This window comes from Xenopus tropicalis, chromosome 4, assembly GCF_000004195.4.
Source record: "Xenopus tropicalis strain Nigerian chromosome 4, UCB_Xtro_10.0, whole genome shotgun sequence".
In the NCBI taxonomy this organism is placed as follows: Eukaryota; Metazoa; Chordata; class Amphibia; order Anura; family Pipidae; genus Xenopus; species Xenopus tropicalis.
The window spans coordinates 5,244,761-5,266,945 of record NC_030680.2 but is presented as its reverse complement, the minus strand read 5'-3'; the positions used below and the strand labels follow the sequence as shown (position 1 = coordinate 5,266,945).

Here is a 22,185-nt window from a genome sequence, read left to right as displayed (position 1 = left end):
GTGCTTAGTACAGGGGAATCCCTATGCTGCCATAGGGGGCTGTTCCTGCTGAATTGTGCTTAGTACAGGGGAATCCCTATGCTGCCATAGGGGGCTGTTCCTGCTGAATCGTGCTTAGTACAGGGGAATCCCTATGCTGCCATAGGGGGCTGTTCCTGCTGAATCGTGCTTAGTACAGGGGAATCCCTATGCTGCCATAGGGGGCTGTTCCTGCTGAATCGTGCTTAGTACAGGGGAATCCCTATGCTGCCATAGGGGGCTGTTCCTGCTGAATTGTGCTTAGTACAGGGGAATCCCTATGTGCCATAGTTTTATGGTATCTCTCTGTACAGGCTATGGGCAAACTTAGGGGGCTGTTCCTGCTGAATCGTGCTTAGTACAAGGGAATCCCTATGCCCCATAGTTTTATGGTATCTCTCTGTACAGGCTATGGGCAAACGTAGGGGGCTGTTCCTGCTGAATTGTGCTTAGTACAGGGGAATCCCTATGTGCCATAGTTTTATGGTATCTCTCTGTACAGGCTATGGGCAAACTTAGGGGGCTGTTCCTGCTGAATTGTGCTTAGTACAGGGGAATCCCTATGTGCCATAGTTTTATGGTATCTCTCTGTACAGGCTATGGGCAAACTTAGGGGGCTGTTCCTGCTAAATCGTGCTTAGTACAGGAGAATCCCTATACCTAGTTGGACCCTCTCAGCTTCTGAAAATTAAGTTAAACCCATAGTGGCCTTCAGTCTCTGGCCCTGTGGATTTAGTATCTAATGTGCTGCAGTTTTATGTTATTACAGACAATGGATGAAGCCAGAAAAGGGCACATAAACCTTACAAGTCACATACAGGCTGATTTGCAAGGCTACAGCACCCTCTTGTGGTGACTCAATCCAGACACAAAGGCATTACACCTTCTATTGCTGATATATGTGCAGATTTGAACATTAGCCTCAGTGCTGCCACACAGTGGAAAACACACAAACTGCAACACACTAAATGCATTTATAAAACTTTAAAGGGACAGTAACCCCTTTCCAACATGAGCTCAATAAACATGATGTGGCTGGAGATACTGTCACTTCCTGATCCCAAAGAACTTCAAAGGAGCTGATAAAACTAATTACCAGTCCAGCGTGAAGCCCACGATAATGAGCTGCCCAAAGGCTGCTGCTTAGATGAGGACAGTCGTAACAGTCCAAAGGTGCAACAGAAAGGCCTTCCCCCCATTACCTGACTCCCATGATGCTTCTGGCCGGTCAGACAGTAGGACAGAAGAGACAGCGGGGGAGGATTTATAGCAATACCTTTATAAATAGGAAATAAATACAGTCTCACCCACAGAAGCACAACTCTCGCAGCTTTGCCACAAAGCACGACCATTAGACTCGCGGCAGTGTCTGTGCAGCACGGAAATGGGGGGCTTTTACTATTACATCTCTGTTCAGAAACAGAGGGGGGGTTCAAGTCAGACTTTAGGGGTCACTACCAGCTCCTTCATTTGGCAACTCCGCACCTGTCTGGCTATTGGGTCATTTGGCAGTCAGTGAATGCTGGGAATTGTAGTTCAGTATGAGATGAGATGGAGGTTGGCCTCCCATTTTATATACAACCCCCCCATAATAAGCTGAATAAACACGTTTTGCCTTTCATTCTGATCAAACCTTCTATCTCCTTATATCATCTCCCCCCCTTCCATCTCCTTATATCATCACCCCCCTTCCATCTCATCTCCTTATATCATCACCCCCCCTTCCATCTCCTTATATCATCACCCCCCCCTTCCATCTCCTTATATCATCACCCCCCCCTTCCATCTCCTTATATCATCACCCCCCCTTCCATCTCATCTCCTTATATCATCTCCCCCCCTTCCATCTCATCTCCTTATATCATCTCCCCCCCTTCCATCTCCTTATATCATCAACCAACCCCCTTCTGCAGAGTCAGTGTAGGAGGAGGGACTAAAGGCAGAACACAATAGAATTAACCATGTCTGTGCCAGGGGGTAAAGTGGAATGTTCTGGGAATGACAACGGTTGCTGTATGGGAGGGGCCATGGTGGGTGTCGCCCTATTGATTTCCTTCCAGTCATGTGGTTTAAACTCCGCCCCCCAATATTGAGTCAATGAGAGGTTCTCTCTAGTGATACCCGGAAACCTGAGGGACCCAGGGTGGGTTTGGATAGAAAACCCCCAACATCCCCCCCCTCAGAATCCCATGAGTGGAAGGAAGTAGGAAGCCCACGTGTCACTGTAAAACTGCCCTTTTCCACTTTGAAAACCCATTGGTGCATTTAACATTTAACTTCCCCTTTAATCTGGGCTGCGTTCATTAGCTGGCTAACGATGACAGGGCGGGGCCATCCAACACTGCAGTGATGGGGCCGGACATGTCTAATGGGGGTGTAGTTGAACTGCAGGACACTTACACGCTAAAAACAACCCACTTGCCCTGTAACAGAGGGGTAATTGTGGCGGCGTTGGCAGTTAGTCCGGGGGGCACTGAGTCACTGCGAAGCAATAAGGAACCTCAGCCGGTAACCGGGTTAGTAGTCTCGTCCGGGGAACTTGGATCCAAACTTGCACAACAAAGTCGCTCTCCCGCGTACGGAACCCGCAGATCCGCGGCACCGGCGCTACCCAACTTGCCACTATGGGAACAAAGAAAGCAACATGGCAGCTTCATTAAAGGGAAAGTGCACCTTTATAGGGGTCTCAGCCTGTCTGCAGGAATCCCTTTGTCACTTAATGTAATACACATTGGCATTGGGTCTAGTTACCCATAGCAACCAACCATACCTTTGCTTTCAAACAGAAAATGCTACCTGCTGATTGGTTGCTACGGGCTGCCAATCAGCTGTTTGAACTGTAGAGTGAGGATGGTGAGGGGCAATAATATTCTATTAACCACTTCCTGCTCCATACAGTCTATACCTTAGTATATCCCAGGGATACAGTATATACTGCAGGATCTCTAGCTCCATCTAGTGTCGGCATTAGGAAGTGTTCAGTAATACAGAAAATACAATTACAATTAGCCTATTTGATTGGAACCCCATCCCCCTTTGGCCAATGTCCATTCCACATACTGAGGGGGTCCATGTTTTAAGAAGCCCCTCCCACTTACCCTAAGGCCGCCGCCTTCCCCAGCGGGGGATGAATCTGACAGCGCTTTCTCCATTTCTTCTTTCTTCTTCTTTTTCTGCTCCACTGAGTAGGGATCCTTAATGCCGCGAGTCGAGGCCTAAATACAGGAAAGGTCAGTGGCACAATTGCCCCCAGCGCATCACTTCCAGCCCCATAACTGCCCGGATATCATCCAATCACATGTTAGGGGTTTTGTTTACTCCGGCTTTGCTAAGCTCTCTTCTCACTCCTGCTGCTCAGTCACAGGCACCTACAGGCAGCAGTGTAACCGAGCCTTATATACCTACAGGCAGCAGTGCTGTAATGTAACCGAGCCTTATATACCTACAGGCAGCAGTGCTGTAATGTAACCGAGCCTTACATACCTACAGGCAGCAGTGCTGTAATGTAACTGAGCCTTACGTACCTACAGGCAGCAGTGCTGTAATCTAACCGAGCCTTACATACCTACAGGCAGCAGTGCTGTAATGTAACCGCGCCTTATATACCTACAGGCAGCAGTGCTGTAATGTAACCGAGCCTTATATACCTACAGGCAGCAGTGCTGTAATATAACCAAGCCTTACATACCTACAGGCAGCAGTGCTGTAATCTAACCGAGCCTTATATACCTACAGGCAGCAGTGCTGTAATGTAACCGAGCCTTATATACCTACAGGCAGCAGTGCTGTAATCTAACCGAGCCTTACGTACCTACAGGCAGCAGTGCAGTATTGTAACCGAGCCTTACGTACCTACAGGCAGCAGTGCTGTAATGTAACCGAGCCTTACATGGGGGGTAAGTGGCCCTCCCTGGTGCCATGATGGACTCCTACTCTCACTCCTGCCATAAAGCAAGGTTGGACTGCTGCAGATTTGCCAAAACAAAAGTAGAAACAGGAGTAGAAAGAAAAGGCCTTTTAATCACCTTCTAACCCCCCTCTCTGTATATCGGTATTTATACTTTATATATATATATATATTGTGCTCATCGGCCCTAATATACAGGCCCAGTCGGCTCTATGGGGCTCCAGTGGGAAATACCAACCTCCATCTGCCTCTTCTCTGCCGCTTCCGCCAACTGCCTCCTCCTCACCTCCTGCAGGAACACAGAAACCGTATAAGGATAATGTACCCCCTACTGTAAATGATAAGGATATTAGCAGTCACTGAGGGGTTCTGTGCCCCCCATATAAAGGCACAAGGCTGCAGGCTGAGTTATACAGGGAACTCTGAGTATCACTCATGTATTATAAGGGATAATGTACCCCCTACTGTAAATGATAAGGATATTAGCAGTCACTGAGGGGTTCTGTGCCCATATAAAGGCACAAGGCTGCAGGCTGAGTTATACAGGGAACTCTGAGTATCACTCATGTATTATAAGGGATAATGTACCCCCTACTGTAAATGATAAGGATATTAGCATAGTATAGAGAAATTGCCTAAATACATATTTTGTCTGTTTTTAAAAATGTTTCAAACAGGCAAACAGTGAAGTTGCCCTTTAAATGGGCACATGTAGCTGTAACTGGCGGCCAGTAAAAGTGACCAGTAAGCAGAGGGGCAGTTACTGACATGACAATCCCATGCAGCCAAATGGCTGGTGGTTGCCAAGCAACAGGCGGAGGGGTGGGTCATCAGATGACTCAGGAGGCAGACACAGAGCTGCATAATCCACTTATACACACTGGGCCCCGGGGCCACTGGGGGGGGATGTAAAATGAACAAACAGGGATTCACTATCACAGCAGCGGAACTACAACTCCCAGTTACCCTCCCCCCCGCCATTGTTGTAGTTCTGGGAGTTGCAGTTCTACAAGTGCAAAAACCAGGGGAAAAAATGTCTCTCGCCCAGCGGCCTGTCTGTAACCTGATTGGTGCATCTGCCCCCAAATGTCCTGGGAGTAAGGGGCAGTTCCCAGCCCAGGGGGTGAGTATAGGGGCAGTTCCCAGCCCAGGGGGTGAGTATAGGGGCAGTTCCCAGCCCAGGGGGTGAGTATAGGGGCAGTTCCCAGCCCAGGGGGTGAGTATAGGGGCAGTTCCCAGCCCAGGGGGTGAGTATAGGGGCAGTTCCCAGCCCAGGGGGTGAGTATAGGGGCAGTTCCCAGCCCAGGGGGTGAGTATAGGGGCAGTTCCCAGCCCAGGGGGTGAGTATAGGGGCAGTTCCCAGCCCAGGGGTGAGTATAGGGGCAGTTCCCAGCCCAGGGGTGAGTATAGGGGCAGTTCCCAGCCCAGGGGTGAGTATAGGGGCAGTTTCCAGCCCAGGGGGTGAGTATAGGGGCAGTTTCCCAGCCCAGGGGTGAGTATGGGGGCAGTTTCCCAGCCCAGGGGTGAGTATAGGGGCAGTTTCCCAGCCCAGGGGGTGAGTATAGGGGCAGTTCCCAGCCCAGGGGTGAGTATAGGGGCAGTTCCCAGCCCAGGGGTGAGTATAGGGGCAGTTTCCAGCCCAGGGGTGAGTATAGGGGCAGTTTCCCAGCCCAGGGGTGAGTATGGGGCAGTTCCCAGCCCAGGGGGTGAGTATGGGGGCAGTTCCCAGCCCAGGGGGTGAGTATAGGGGCAGTTTCCCAGCCCAGGGGTGAGTATAGGGGCAGTTTCCCAGCCCAGGGGTGAGTATAGGGGCAGTTTTCCCAGCCCAGGGGTGAGTATAGGGGCAGTTTCCCAGCCCAGGGGTGAGTATAGGGGCAGTTCCCAGCCCAGGGGTGAGTATAGGGGCAGTTCCCAGCCCAGGGGTGAGTATAGGGGCAGTTTCCAGCCCAGGGGTGAGTATAGGGGCAGTTTCCCAGCCCAGGGGGTGAGTATAGGGGCAGTTTCCCGCCCAGGGGTGAGTATAGGGGCAGTTTCCCGCCCAGGGGTGAGTATAGGGGCAGTTTCCCGCCCAGGGGTGAGTATAGGGGCAGTTTCCCAGCCCAGGGGTGAGTATAGGGGCAGTTTCCCAGCCCAGGCAGTAGGTACTGAGGGGCAGTTCCCACATCACGGTGGGAAGGACAGAGGGGCAGTTGGGGATACCCCAGGGGTAAGTATGGGGGTAACGCATTCCCGCACTTACCGGATCCGGAGTCTCCACCACATCCCCGGCGGCGCCCCCCAGACACGGCAAACACAGGCCCATCCCGGCGCCTCTGCCCCTTCCCTGCGGGATCTGCCTGTTTGTGTGGGATCCGGGAACGGGGTGTGGCAATGAGGGCCCCGCCCCCCTAGGAACAGCAGCCTCTCTCCTTATCGCCCCTCCCACGCCCTTTTTAACCCGCCCACGATCATGTGGTTGACAGACCCAGCCACTCCCATTATTACATTGATGTGTGTGACCACGCCCACTACGAGTCGGCCCGCCTACTGCCTGAGATATCTATAGCCCGACACAGGGGGAGGGGCCGAGCCATCAGCCTCAAATCCAGAGTCAGATTTCGGGAAAAGGGGCGGGTCATTAGAGCGGAGGAGATTATTGGGGCACAGACACCGTGGCGGAAGGTATTCCCGGTACTCCCAGTCCTCTTTACTTACACACAGCAGTCTGGCATCTCCCCCATTCATACAGGCCAGTTAGGGGGGGATTTGGGGTGAGTGCTTATTTGTGCCCTGGGTACCCCTGGAACTATAGCGGGGTGACTGTTACCCCAATGTTTCTATATATCTGTAACCTTGTTATGGGCTAAGGGGGCCCAGCCTGAAGGCCAGTTAGGGGGGGATTTGGGGTGAGTGCTTATTTGTGCCCTGGGTACCCCTGGAACTATAGCGGGGTGACTGTTACCCCAATGTTTCTATATATCTGTAACCTTGTTATGGGCTAAGGGGGCCCAGCCTGAAGGCCAGTTAGGGGGGGATTTGGGGTGAGTGCTTATTTGTGCCCTGGGTACCCCTGGAACTATAGCGGGGTGACTGTTACCCCAATGTTTCTATATATCTGTAACCTTGTTATGGGCTAAGGGGGCCCAGCCTGAAGGCCAGTTAGGGGGGGATTTGGGGTGAGTGCTTATTTGTGCCCTGGGTACCCCTGGAACTATAGCGGGGTGACTGTTACCCCAATGTTTCTATATATCTGTAACCTTGTTATGGGCTAAGGGGGCCCAGCCTGAAGGCCAGTTAGGGGGGGATTTGGGGTGAGTGCTTATTTGTGCCCTGGGTACCCCTGGAACTATAGCGGGGTGACTGTTACCCCAATGTTTCTATATATCTGTAACCTTGTTATGGGCTAAGGGGGCCCAGCCTGAAGGCCAGTTAGGGGGGGATTTGGGGTGAGTGCTTATTTGTGCCCTGGGTACCCCTGGAACTATAGCGGGGTGACTGTTACCCCAATGTTTCTATATATCTGTAACCTTAAAATAAAGCAGCAAATTACCTATTTAAATGCTGCATTCTGTAACCCTGCAGAGCCGTGAATGACACGTAACCTGTTTATCTTCCTGAGAGGGAACTAGGCTCATGGTATCTTACCTGGCTTATCTGTTATCTGCTGTGTAAACATGTTCCCTGTAACCTTGAATGGCCACCCCCCATGGCTAAACAGCGACTTATATAAACAATAAACTAGATCTTTTCTTCTGCTTATTTATGGCTGTTGTTACACAGCCAAATGTGCCACACAGAGGATTAGTAGGTAGCAAGAGTCATGGTAAACAGATATAATATAGAAACTTTTAGACAGTAGGGCAAGATGGAGACAGTAGGGCAAGATGGTGACAGTAGGGCAAGATGGAGACAGTAGGACAAGATGGAGACAGTAGGGCAAGATGGTGACAGTAGGGCAAGATGGAGACAGTAGGACAAGATGGAGACAGTAGGGCAAGATGGAGACAGTAGGGCAAGATGGGGACAGTAGGGCAAGATGGAGACAGTAGGGCAAGATGGAGACAGTAGGGCAAGATGGAGACAGTAGGGCAAGATGGAGACAGTAGGGCAAGATGGAGACAGTAGGGCAAGATGGAGACAGTAGGGCAAGATGGAGACAGTAGGGCAAGATGGGGACAGTAGGGCAAGATGGGGACAGTAGGGCAAGATGGAGACAGTAGGGCAAGATGGAGACAGTAGGACAAGATGGGGACAGTAGGGCAAGATGGAGACAGTAGGGCAAGATGGTGACAGTAGGGCAAGATGGAGACAGTAGGACAAGATGGAGACAGTAGGGCAAGATGGTGACAGTAGGGCAAGATGGAGACAGTAGGACAAGATGGAGACAGTAGGGCAAGATGGAGACAGTAGGACAAGATGGAGACAGTAGGGCAAGATGGAGACAGTAGGACAAGATGGAGACAGTAGGGCAAGATGGTGACAGTAGGGCAAGATGGAGACAGTAGGGCAAGATGGAGACAGTAGGGCAAGATGGAGACAGTAGGACAAGATGGAGACAGTAGGGCAAGATGGTGACAGTAGGGCAAGATGGAGACAGTAGGGCAAGATGGAGACAGTAGGACAAGATGGAGACAGTAGGGCAAGATGGTGACAGTAGGGCAAGATGGGGACAGTAGGGCAAGATGGAGACAGTAGGGCAAGATGGAGACAGTAGGGCAAGATGGAGACAGTAGGGCAAGATGGGGACAGTAGGGCAAGATGGGGACAGTAGGGCAAGATGGGGACAGCAGGGCAAGATGGGGACAGCAGGGCAAGGTGGGGACAGTAGAGTTAAGGTGCTCCCGATATCCCCACCTACCTGGGGCCAAACAATTGAATTCTAATGTCGGCAATGGGGCAGTCGGTTCGGGGACCACATCAACGAGTGGATGCGGTCCTCGATCAGACTAAATCTTTTAACCTGCCCAATTGATATATGGACAATTTCAGGCCAGATATCGGTCGGGCATTGCTGTCATTCCTGCCCCTACACAGGCCGATAAGCTTCTGAATTGGGGCAAGGGACTGATATTGGCACCTACAATCGGCCCGTGTATGGGGACCTTTAGTTCTCTCCACTGATTTATTTTTGCAGCACAAACTCCCTTCGACCTTCATTCATTTCTCAAGTTTATCGGGAAATAACAAATTCCAACATCCAAACAAAATTAAAAGAATTCTCTTTATTCAGAGGAGGGGCCGGCGCTGTAGAAAAGGCGGGACTTGCGGTAAAATCCACGAACCACGTTCAAGTTTTAAGGCCTAAAAAGTTTAAAAATCCATGGTTTCAGAATGTTTCTCAGTCCTCGGAGTCCTCACTAAAATCTCTGATTTGATATTTCTTGAAATGTTATTGGGCCCCATTAGAAGAGTCCGGGGAGCAGCCGGTAGGGCACGGCGTCGGTGTAGAGCTTCCAGTCCTTCCCGTATTTGCTGGAGCAGCGGTGCTCGTCCCGTATACAGCGATGGACCAACAAGATGGTCATGTAGGTGAAGTAGAAGTAGGGCAGTAGGTGGTCGAAGCCACAGGCCAGGCAATAGGCCAGGGACCCCATTAAATCCCCGGTGTAGTTTAAATGCCTGGCCACCCCCCAGAACCCCGAAATCATCAGCTTGCTGTAATGGCGCTTGCCGTCCGCCGACGTGTAGGAACATTCGATGGATTTGGGCTTCTTCCCCCAGATCTTGCAGTTGCCGTTGGTGCGTCGGAAGAGGTCTTTCTGGTGATTGGTCATTCTGAAGATGTAGTAGCCAATCAGACCGAGCAGAAGGACTCCGACGGCGGTGGCGGTAGAGAGCTCCACCGGGTTGTACACCAGATACAGACCCTAGGGGCAAACACAGGCACAAGGTGAGGATAAACTGCCCCTTAGGATATTGCACATACATAGTAACATAGTAAGTTAGGTTGAAAAAAGACACAAAGCCATCACGTTCAACCATAATGCCTATATATAACCTGCCTAACTGCCAGTTGATCCAGAGGAAGGCGAAAACCCCATCTGAAGCCTCTCTAATTTGCCGCAGAGGGGGAAAAATTCCTTCCTGACTCCAAGACGGCAATCGGACCAGAATCTGGATCAACTTGTACTAAGCGCTATCTCCCATAACCCTGTATTCCCTCACTTGCTAAGAAGCCATCCAGCCCCATACCATAGACTAGTCCTTTTATGTTTGTAAAGGGGAACTAAACCCATACTTTAACCATGGTGCCCCTGAACAGGTCTTCCTCTACCCAACTGCATCAAGAAGACCTCCAAAATGGCCCTGTACCTGAACAGAAAGGCACCCTGTTTCTAAACTGACCCCTGCAATCATTGTCCAACAGGAGCGGGCACACTGGCAACCATGACAACCGCCATGGACAAGATGTCATGGTGATCCCAAACCCAACAGTTTCGCTTTTTAGTTCAGATGCAAGAGAGCAGGGTTGGCTCAGAGGGGTTTATCTGGTGTGGTTGGCAAGAGGGGAGAGGTAAAGGGGGGCTTAGTTCCCCTTTAATTTGACATATTGGACATCAGGAGGAAGCTTTGTGAAGCTAGACCTAAGGTGTGTCCAGTAGATGGCGCCAAATGTCACCCTATGTGCTGTGCCCCAAGGCAGTCTTGGAGATGAGCATATTGGCCAAATCACATAGAGTGTCAGCAGAAGGGTTGCAAGTTCAGGTTCCCTCCCATGGCTTTTGCATGCAGTCGGGCCATACCATCATCCCATGGAGCAGCTGAAGATGAGATGAAGTAAAAGGGTTGGGAAGATTTGGTCGCATCTTACCTGTAGGGTATAAAGGTAGGGCAGCCAGACGCAATCTCCCCATCCTAGATACCAGCCAAAGTGGTCGTGGCAAATGTCAATAGTCTTCAGGTACCAAGATTCGTTCCAGAAAAAGTCCACCACGTAGATTGCCTGTGTAGGAAACCATTATTACTCATCATCATCATCATCAATGTACAGTGATATCAAGAGGAACCAATATGGCAGCAACCGGGTGGCCTGTCCTACCTGGAGAACATTGACCAGAATCATGGAGTTGGTGACCTGCCCATAGAGCTCTTGCTGTTTGGCCGCGTAGGACAAGTTAATTAGGGTCCAGGCCACAATCCCCGGGCGCCCATTGAAGAACAGCTTGAAGTCGAACCATTTTCCAATGCGGGGGTTGAACTCGATGCCCATCATGTAGTCGTAGAAGAAGTTGCCCGTGAATTTGCTACAAGAGAGACATGAGAATTGGTCATTCTTATTGGCTTATTGGTAAGTCCCAGGGTTCATGTCTCCCAGTGCCTCCCCTGGGGGGGTAACGTACCAGTCGTGGGCATTGGTGGGGAAGAAGTAGGCCTTCAGCAGCGCGAAGGTGGCGACGGAATAGCCCAGGAGATTGGCGCACCACAGCAGCGGGACCCAGTTGTCGATGATGATGGTCGGGGAGAACCAGTGGAAGTGGTAGGCGTTGGCGAACCAGAGGAGGTGGGTGATGGTCCAGGCCTGCAGCCCGTTCACTTGGTACTTGTTGATCAAGCCTGAAACGGGTAGAGGTGTCAAATGTAGGTGGTACCAGGGGAGGCAAAAGCAAAAGGGGGTAGCCTAAGATAAAGGGGGTAGCCTAAGATAAAAGGGGGTAGCCTAAGATAAAAAGGGGTAGCCTAAGATAAAAAGGGGTAGCCTAAGATAAAAAGGGGTAGCCTAAGATTGAAGGGGGTAGCCGAATATAAAAGGGGGTAGCCGAATATAAAAGGGGGTAGCCTAAGATAAAGGGGGTAGCCTAAGATTAAAGGGGGTAGCCTAAGATTGAAGGGGGTAGCCGAATATAAAAGGGGGTAGCCAAATATAAAAGGGGGTAGCCTAAGATTAAGGGGGTAGCCTAAGATTAAGGGGTAGCCTAAGATTAAGGGGGTAGCCTAGGATAAAGGGGGTAGCCTAAGATAAAGGGGGTAGCCTAAGATAAAGGGGGTAGCCTAAGATAAAGGGGGTAGCCTAAGATAAAGGGGGTAGCCTAAGATTAAGGGGGTAGCCTAAGATTAAGGGGGTAGCCTAAGATTAAGGGGGTAGCCTAAGATTAAGGGGGTAGCCTAAGATTAAGGGGGTAGCCTAAGATTAAGGGGGTAGCCTAAGATTAAGGGGGTAGCCTAAGATTGAAGGGGGTAGCCGAATATAAAAGGGGGTAGCCAAATATAAAAGGGGGTAGCCTAAGATTAAGGGGGTAGCCTAAGATTAAGGGGGTAGCCTAAGATTAAGGGGGTAGCCTAAGATTAAGGGGGTAGCCTAAGATTGAAGGGGGTAGCCGAATATAAAAGGGGGTAGCCTAAGATTAAGGGGGTAGCCTAAGATTAAGGGGGTAGCCTAAGATTGAAGGGGGTAGCCGAATATAAAAGGGGGTAGCCTAAGATTAAGGGGGTAGCCTAAGATTAAGGGGGTAGCCTAAGATAAAGGGGGTAGCCTAAGATTAAGGGGGTAGCCTAAGATTAAGGGGGTAGCCTAAGATTAAGGGGGTAGCCTAAGATTAAGGGGGTAGCCTAAGATTAAGGGGGTAGCCTAAGATAAAGGGGGTAGCCTAAGATAAAGGGGGTAGCCTAAGATAAAGGGGGTAGCCTAAGATAAAGGGGGTAGCCAAATATAAAAGGGGGTAGCCTAAGATTAAGGGGGTAGCCTAAGATTAAGGGGGTAGCCTAAGATTAAGGGGGTAGCCTAAAATTAAGGGGGTAGCCTAAGATTAAGGGGGTAGCCTAAGATTAAGGGGGTAGCCTAAGATTGAAGGGGGTAGCCGAATATAAAAGGGGGTAGCCAAATATAAAAGGGGGTAGCCTAAGATTAAGGGGGTAGCCTAAGATTAAGGGGGTAGCCTAAGATTAAGGGGGTAGCCTAAGATTGAAGGGGGTAGCCGAATATAAAAGGGGGTAGCCAAATATAAAAGGGGGTAGCCTAAGATTAAGGGGGTAGCCTAAGATTAAGGGGGTAGCCTAAGATTAAGGGGGTAGCCTAAGATTAAGGGGTAGCCTAAGATTAAGGGGTAGCCTAAGATTGAAGGGGGTAGCCGAATATAAAAGGGGGTAGCCAAATATAAAAGGGGGTAGCCTAAGATTAAGGGGGTAGCCTAAGATTAAGGGGGTAGCCTAAGATTAAGGGGGTAGCCTAAGATTAAGGGGGTAGCCTAAGATTAAGGGGGTAGCCTAAGATTAAGGGGGTAGCCTAAGATTAAGGGGGTAGCCCTAAGATTAAGGGGGTAGCTAAGATAAAGGGGGTAGCCTAAGATACAAGGGGTAGCCTAAGATAAAGGGGGTAGCCTAAGATAAAAGGGGTAGCCTAAGATACAAGGGGGTAGCCTAAGATACAAGGGGTAGCCTAAGATAAAGGGGGTAGCCTAAGATAAAAGGGGTAGCCTAAGATAAAGGGGGTACACAGTGCAATGGACTTTACACAAGGTTATAGAAGGCAACAGTCTGCATTGTCCATGACCAGGGCTGCCATCTTGAATCATGGGGCCCCGTACTAACAAGTAAGCGGGGCCCTACAGCCAATTACAAGCCTATTGCCAATGAGTAGAGTGGATCCCCCATAAAAAAAAAGACCTGGCCACACCCCTGTTCCTATTATAACAAAACCTCCCCAAACCTGGACTTTCTTGTGGCCCACAAATTGCACTGTAAATGTTTCTTGGGGCCCCCTAGCATACTTAAGGTGGGGGACCCAAGATACATTTACTTGAACCCCGCTGAAGGCCGCCCTGCTTATGTTGCCTTTGCACTGAAAGTCTGGGGATCGGTTCCGCCCAAGGCATAATCAGCGTGGATTTCAGTCCAAACCAACTCGGCTGGCCTGGGAATTAGCAATGGGGGGGCTTTAGGCACTTTGGCAAGGCTTAGGGTCAGGGCCCCCTACCCAAGGGATCTCGTGACTTTGTGGGCATAGGAAATTAGATTGTAAGCTTCATGGAAACCCAGTTTGATGGGAATCTCATCCATGGGGTGCAGTTATTGTTACTCACCAGCAGGGGTCCTCGCTCCTTCCTGCACTCCTCCCTCATAGCCGGGCACAAACTTATGTAAGATGTCAGGGACCAACATGTACAGGAACACCTGTCACACAGACTAATGGTTAACCCTCTGCCGTCAGGTTAAAGGGGAACTAAACCCGTGCATAATAAAAAAAAAAAATCTATTTTTAATTCTATCTAATTTCGCCTTACCTGGAAGGAGACCCACACTATGTAGATCTTGGCGGCCCCCCAGGTCAGCGCGGGGGTCTTGTCCCAGATGTCGGACAGCTGCGCTTTGCCCCAGTACAGGTCCAGCACGGGGGCGGTGAGCGCGCACTGGTACTGATCACATGACATGACAAAGTAGTAGACGATCAGCGGGGCGAAGGCCAATAGGAACAGGACGGCAGCCAATGAGAAGTAATCCACTTCCCTGCAATGGGAGGGGAAAGGGTTAATGTTCACCCCACAATGGGGGAAACTATAGACGCCCCCAAGTAGTGATGAGCGAAATTTTTCGCCAGGCATGAATTCCGCATTTCTATTGGCTGCAAAAATGGGCCAGATTCGCTCATCACTTGCCCCAAGTCTATCAGATCATCTCCCCCCCCCACCTAGTGTTCAGCAATGGACCTTACCAGGCTCTGCCCCACTGGCCCACGTGTGGCTTTTCTCCATTGGCCACTTTCTTGTCCCCCCGGGACGCGTTCGCTCTTCTGCGCTCCCCCATTTTCTGCTGCAAGAAATAAGGAATCAGTTTTAGGCTCAAAGGTCTGAAAATTCTTGGGCGGTGATTGGGCACAAAGGGTTAAATGTATTACAGGGGGGGACCTGATATTGCTATGGGGGGGGGGGGGGGGTCACTGCTGCTGCTAAGGGGTGGGGAAGCCCCAACCATCTGAGGTTCAATAAGGGCCCCATTCATTAAATGTAGAATGTAAGTACTTTATGTAAATGCCCCCCCTCAGGGAGGGTAAATCTCCCATTATAACCATTACCTTCAAAGGAAATTCCTTTCATCCAATCACAGTGTGGGACACATTGATACAATGTAAATGCCCCTTTATGTGTATTGGGGGGAATTAACCCTCTCATGGCTGCCGCTTCTTTCTTCTTTACCTGAGACTAAAAGTCATCCAATCCATGCATTGCCCCCAGCAGGAACCCCCCCAGCCCCAGCACCCCCAAGCACAAATAAGCACTCACCCCAAATCCCCCCCTAACTGGCCTTCAGGCTGGGCCCCCTTAGCCCATAACAAGGTTACAGATATATAGAAACATTGGGGTAACAGTCACCCCGCTATAGTTCCAGGGGTACCCAGGGCACAAATAAGCACTCACCCCAAATCCCCCCCTAACTGGCCTTCAGGCTGGGCCCCCTTAGCCCATAACAAGGTTACAGATATATAGAAACATTGGGGTAACAGTCACCCCGCTATAGTTCCAGGGGTACCCAGGGCACAAATAAGCACTCACCCCAAATCCCCCCTAACTGGCCTTCAGGCTGGGCCCCCTTAGCCCATAACAAGGTTACAGATATATAGAAACATTGGGGTAACAGTCACCCCGCTATAGTTCCAGGGGTACCCCGGGCACAAATAAGCACTCACCCCAAATCCCCCCCTAACTGGCCTTCAGGCTGGGCCCCCTTAGCCCATAACAAGGTTACAGATATATAGAAACATTGGGGTAACAGTCACCCCGCTATAGTTCCAGGGGTACCCAGGGCACAAATAAGCACTCACCCCAAATCCCCCCCCTAACTGGCCTTCAGGCTGAGCCCCCTTAGCCCATAACAATGTTACAGATATATAGAAACATTGGGGTAACAGTCACCCCGCTATAGTTCCAGGGGTACCCAGGGCACAAATAAGCACTCACCCCAAATCCCCCCCTAACTGGCCTTCAGGCTGGGCCCCCTTAGCCCATAACAAGGTTACAGATATATAGAAACATTGGGGTAACAGTCACCCCCGCTATAGTTCCAGGGGTACCCAGGGCACAAATAAGCACTCACCCCAAATCCCCCCCCTAACTGGCCTTCAGGCTGAGCCCCCTTAGCCCATAACAAGGTTACAGATATATAGAAACATTGGGGTAACAGTCACCCCGCTATAGTTCCAGGGGTACCCAGGGCACAAATAAGCACTCACCCCAAATCCCCCCCCTAACTGGCCTTCAGGCTGGGCCCCCTTAGCCCATAACAAGGTTACAGATATATAGAAACATTGGGGTAACAGTCACCCCGCTATAGTTCCAGGGGTACCCAGGGCACAAATAAGCACTCACCCCAAATCCCCCCCTAACTGGCCTTCAGGCTGGGCCCCCTTAGCCCATAACAAGGTTACAGATATATAGAAACATTGGGGTAACAGCCCCCCCTCTGCCCCCGGCAGTGCCCCATGTGTGTCCCACGTCACTCCTGTGGGAAGCGGTGACAGTCGGGGAGTCAGCTGACAAAACCCAGTGTGAAATATCAGCAGAACGTGACCCCCCCCCAACCAGTTTGTTACTGGGATGTGGGTGGAAAACCACACAGGAAGGAGTAGACAGCTCAGACAATCAGACACGAGACCTCAGCGAGACTGCAGTGCCAACCACTGTGCCGCCATGTCTGTAGCTACTGGGGGGGTGCAACATGGCAGCTCCTACATTTAACCCTGTAAATGGCAATGGCCAAGGCAGCCCAAGCTGATACAGAGCAGTAACCAAATGGCTCTAATTCTGCCCCTGGGCAGCTGTGATATTAATCTACCCCCCAGGGGGCTATTATGTGGGCAAGCTCAGGCAGGCAATAGTACCCCCTCCCCCCCCAGTATCTCATGTTTATTCCCCCACAGGAAGCAACACCTTGGTGTGGGGGGGGGGGGGGTACAAATGCAGGAGCAGTTCATTAACCCTTTCTCTTCCAGTGGCATGACCCCCCCCCCCCCCACCCTCATGGGTTTTTGCACATTGTTATCATCCCCTTTGACTAATTAGTAAAGCTGCTAAAGGGTAAGTTAACCCAAACACTGATTGAATCTCTGTCTATTCATTCCTCATTCTCACCGCGGTGTTTTGAAACACTGGTTTCTGGGGTGCAAATAGTGTCAGCCCCCCCCATATTGTAACTGTATAGGAATGGGGCGGATTTAATCTCTGAATGAAAATTCCCAGCATGCCCTGGGGCCGGCAGCTGCACAGGACGGAGGATGGATCTGTATTTAACATACAGCATCCTGCCCCCACCCCCCAACATATGGGCAATTGCTTTTATCTGCCCCTGGGTAGGACGGACCCCCAGCAGTTACAGTATAAAAGTCTGGGTGGGTTTTGCCTGTTGCTCTGAATGGACTGGGAATCCCCCCTATAATCGGCGCAGAGCTCATACATAGCAAACAACTCCATATGATTCAGCTTTACCCCCTGGGGGGGGCAAACACCCTGGACTTGCCCTTTATTTACAGCCTATGCTGCCGATAGGGAGATGGGACTTTGCCCCCCCCCGGGGGCTGAAGTCCATAAGATCCCCGGGGTGATAAATGTCACATGACTGGGGACACAGCGCAACTACAGCTCCCAGCATCCTCAGTGCAGCTGGATATTTGTAAATCACACAATTACCTGCTGCTAACAATACAGACATTTATTAATATTTTAATGTAAAGGGTAAGTTTACCTTTCCATCTTTTAATCATATTACATAACCATAGCAACCTGCCAACTGCCCTTCATTGTTTTTTTTTAATGATTCCAAAGGGAAAATGAAAAATCCTACCTGGTTTCTAGGATTATGGTCCCTGGCAACCAGAAGTATATTATTTCTTATGTGTGTTTTTGACATTTTTATTGATCTTTTACTCATATAATCAACTGCCTGGTTGCAAGGGTGAGTGACCCTAGCAACCAGACAGCTTAAACGGCAGGGAAAAAAGTCAGGAATAGCAAAAGTCTAGGAATCCATAGACTCACTTTGTAGTTGTTATTGTGGGGTTCCCCTTTGCTCATTTCAGGGGAAGATTCTCATTTGCACACATGACTTCCTGTTCCGCAGTAGAATAAAAAGCTGCTCCTGGATTCCCAGTGTAAAGCACTTTATGCACCTGAATTGTTCCTCCGAGAGTTTGTAAACCACTTAACCAGCTAAAGAGCAAAAATGGATTTCAAATATTTAACGTTCTGTTCGGAAACATCTTAAATATGTATGAATGGTACAAAATGCTTTTCCCCTATAGGAACAGTGACTTTCCCTTTAATCCATTACCTACAGGTTGTACATTCTCTTTAGCTGTTACTGATTTACTTCCCATTATATTGTATTTATATCCGTTTTGTAAAATTACTTGCCTACAGCACTGTCTATAGTAACATTACTATAGGGGGGATAATAGCCTCTGGGAAGGGACTGGGGCTGTGGGATAGCAGGTATAGTAGGGAGAGATGGTGCCTATAGTAGCAGTGGGGGGATAATAGCCTCTGGGAAGGGACTGGGGCTGTGGGATAGCAGGTATAGTAGGGAGAGATGGTGCCTATAGTAGCAGTGGGGGGATAATAGCCTCTGGGAAGGGACTGGGGCTGTGGGATAGCAGGTATAGTAGGGAGAGATGGTGCCTATAGTAGCAGTGGGGGATAATAGCCTCTGGGAAGGGACTGGGGCTGTGGGATAGCAGGTATAGTAGGGAGAGATGGTGCCCTATAGTAGCAGTGGGATAATAGCCTCTGGGAAGGGACTGGGGCTGTGGGATAGCAGGTATAGTAGGGAGAGATGGTGCCTATAGTAGCAGTGGGGGGATAATAGCCTCTGGAAGGGACTGGGGCTGTGGGATAGCAGGTTATAGTAGGGAGAGATGGTGCCTATAGTAGCAGTGGGATAATAGCCTCTGGGAAGGGACTGAGGCTGTGGGATAGCAGGTATAGTAGGGAGAGATGGTGCCTATATGTAGCAGTGGGGGGATAATAGCCTCTGGGAAGGGACTGGGGCTGTGGGATAGCAGGTATAGTAGGGAGAGATGGTGCCTAATAGTAGCAGTGGGGGGATAATAGCCTCTGGGAAGGGACTGGGGCTGTGGATAGCAGGTATAGTAGGGAGAGATGGTGCCTATAGTAGCAGTGGGGGATAATAGCCTCTGGGAAGGGACCTGGGGCTGTGGGATAGCAGGTATAGTAGGGAGAGATGGTGCCTATAGTAGCAGTGGGGGGGATAATAGCCTCTGGGAAGGGATGGGGCTGTGGGATAGCAGGTATAGTAGGGAGAGATGGTGCCTATAGTAGCAGTGGGGGATAATAGCCTCTGGAAGGGACTGGGGCTGTGGGATAGCAGGTATAGTAGGGAGAGATGGTGCCTATAGTAGCAGTGGGGGATAATAGCCTCTGGGAAGGGACTGGGGCTGTGGGATAGCAGGTATAGTAGGGAGAGATGGTGCCTATAGTAGCAGTGGGGGATAATAGCCTCTGGGAAGGGACTGGGGCTGTGGGATAGCAGGTATAGTAGGGAGAGATGGTGCCTATAGTAGCAGTGGGGGATAATAGCCTCTGGGAAGGGACTGGGGCTGTGGGATAGCAGGTATAGTAGGGAGAGATGGTGCCTATAGTAGCAGTGGGGGGATAATAGCCTCTGGGAAGGGACTGGGGCTGTGGGATAGCAGGTATAGTAGGGAGAGGAGGAGCCGGTGCCGGTTGGTACTAAGCCCAGTTGTATCAGTGTTGGCAGCTGACTCAGAACCTCTTGGGAGGCAGAACCAGCCCAATGTACAAAGTAAATGACATTTGTTGTTGCTCTCATTAACCCTCTGTTGCCAGCACCCAAGCGGCACCGTGTTGCCTGTATAAATCTCCCCCCAGTGAGGCAAATACTGAAATGCATTGTGGGATTGTTACCTCTTTGTGTTGCGCTTATCTGGCCCGGGCAGCTCTCCCCATACAGCTCCTCTGTGTGAGCCGCCTGCTCAGCCCTCTCCTCTGTGTGGCTCTGCTCCCAGGCCCCGCCCACTGTGACACACACAGCCCTCAGCCAATGGCACGGCCAGACTCAACCACATCACTGCCCCACACACAGCTGGATTGGTGCAACTGCCTGAAACCATCTGACACCATCACAAGCCATAGAGAGGGGAGACCTCTGAGTATCACTCCTGTATTATAAGGGATAATGTACCCCCTACTGTAAATGATAAGGATATTAGCAGTCACTGAGGGGTTCTGTGCCCCCCATATAAAGGCACAAGGCTGCAGGCTGAGTTATACAGGGAACTCTGAGTATCACTCATGTATTATAAGGGATAATGTACCCCCTACTGTAAATGATAAGGATATTAGCAGTCACTGAGGGGTTCTGTGCCCATATAAAGGCACAAGGCTGCAGGCTGAGTTATACAGGGAACTCTGAGTATCACTCATGTATTATAAGGGATAATGTACCCCCTACTGTAAATGATAAGGATATTAGCAGTCACTGAGGGGTTCTGTGCCCCCCATATAAAGGCACAAGGCTGCAGGCTGAGTTATACAGGGAACTCTGAGTATCACTCATGTATTATAAGGGATAATGTACCCCCTACTGTAAATGATAAGGATATTAGCAGTCACTGAGGGGTTCTGTGCCCCCCATATAAAGGCACAAGGCTGCAGGCTGAGTTATACAGGGAACTCTGAGTATCACTCATGTATTATAAGGGATAATGTACCCCCTACTGTAAATGATAAGGATATTAGCAGTCACTGAGGGGTTCTGTGCCCCCCATATAAAGGCACAAGGCTGCAGGCTGAGTTATTAATCATGATACAATAGCATTTTAAATGGTAAACATATTGGAATGGAAATGAATGCTAATTAAGTCTAATTACAATTTACATTATTAAAAAAGATTTGTTAAGGATGACATATAATAATAATAATAATAATAATGTGACAGCCAATCAGAGCTGCTGTCCCATCTGGGCTCCCCAAACAATGACAGGTACGAGACCTGTTATCCAGAATGCTCAGGACCTGGGGTTTTCTGGAGAAGGGACCTGATTGGCCAATGTGGGTTTCAGCTTTTTTTTTCCCAGCACAGAGGGGAGGGGCTACCTATCCCAAGTATTTGGGGCAATTTATTCCATGAACTCCCAGCACCCGAAAAAAATCATCCCCCGAGGGAAGGGAAGGCTTTTACTATGTACTGTTATTGTCGGGCCACAACGTGTATATTGTACCTACAAATAAACATCCCGCCCTGTTTTGTGATAAACATGTGTCGCTAATTGTGTACAAACAGTCACATGACTAATGAGCCCGGTATTTGGCACGAGCTGATTGGGTGGATACGGGAATTCCATACATTTATTATTCACTGTAGGAGTCACCGGTGGGGATTTAGTCTCTCCCAGTTTAATCCCCTCTGTATAATGAATGGGGGGGGATTTTTACTGCTGTTCCTGCTGGAATCGGATGTAATAGGGGGCCAATCGGGCACTAGATTGCTAACTCTGAGTCTAAATCAGTAGTCGCAACTGGCACTGTATATATTCTTAATATATGACTAGAAAGGATATACACAGCCTACCACCCCCCCTTAGGCTGGGGCAGATTTTAGTTTAGTATGCATACAAGATTAGCCAATCAGCAATCAGTACCATGCTGTGGGCAAACATCCTGCCCAGATGTTTATATGCAAGTGGAGGGGGCAGTGCAAACATAAAGCAATATAGTAACATAGTAAGTTAGGTTGACAAAAGACACACGTCCATCACGTTCAACCATATATAACCTGCCTAACTGCTACTGATCCAGTCTGTCTGTCCCTTCCTGTACTGCTGGTTCTGACTACTGTAGCCAGTTCTTCTCCAGCCAAGACTACAATTCCCACAATGCCTAGCAGCTTCTTCACAGCTCTGAGAGATTTATTTTTTAACCAGGGACATGTTTGTGTTTATTTCTGCTGCCACCTAGTGGTGGGATGTAGTCAGAACCAGCAGTGCAGGAGCCTGGGCGTTGGGTTTGGTGACGTTCAGCCGCGGGACACAAGGGCCACACCAACTATTTTGACACAAACAGACTGAGTCACTGCCGGAGGGGATGGCACACACCTATGTATCAGTGAAACAACAGCCTGGGTGCAGTTTTTTTTTTTGGTTGTTAGGGAACCTCTGTCCATAGCGACCAAGCAGTGGATTAAATGACAGGTTTCCTGGATCCAAAAATTGTCCAGATATCAATCAGGCAGGTTTAACAATCCTGGTGGGGTGAGGACCCCCCATGTGTGTTGTGGTTTCTCCTCCAATAGAAAGACCTTCAGGGGCCGCTGACTTTAA

The 22,185-nt window shown here is 49.9% G+C and overlaps 2 protein-coding genes across 5 annotated transcripts; both read right to left on the bottom strand.

Annotated features, from left to right (window-relative positions):
* Window positions 1-2,091: 2,091 nt before the first annotated feature.
* Window positions 2,092-6,312, bottom strand: svip (small VCP/p97-interacting protein). The gene is made up of 4 exons (NM_001205229.1): window positions 6,165-6,312; window positions 4,164-4,214; window positions 3,117-3,233; window positions 2,092-2,640 (listed from the first exon to the last, which is right to left on the bottom strand). Exons 1-4 carry the CDS (start codon window positions 6,225-6,227, stop codon window positions 2,626-2,628), a joined length of 246 nt encoding a protein of 81 aa, NP_001192158.1. The 5' UTR covers window positions 6,228-6,312; the 3' UTR covers window positions 2,092-2,625.
* Window positions 6,313-9,111: 2,799 nt separating this feature from the next.
* Window positions 9,112-19,874, bottom strand: dhcr7 (7-dehydrocholesterol reductase). 4 transcript variants are annotated; one of them, XM_031899961.1, is made up of 9 exons: window positions 19,771-19,874; window positions 17,866-18,036; window positions 14,550-14,647; window positions 14,122-14,344; window positions 13,921-14,011; window positions 11,245-11,458; window positions 10,944-11,148; window positions 10,716-10,847; window positions 9,112-9,771 (listed from the first exon to the last, which is right to left on the bottom strand). In XM_031899961.1, exons 2-9 carry the CDS (start codon window positions 17,899-17,901, stop codon window positions 9,307-9,309), a joined length of 1,464 nt encoding a protein of 487 aa, XP_031755821.1. In that variant the 5' UTR covers window positions 17,902-18,036; window positions 19,771-19,874; the 3' UTR covers window positions 9,112-9,306.
* Between the last annotated feature and the right edge of the window lie 2,311 nt (window positions 19,875-22,185).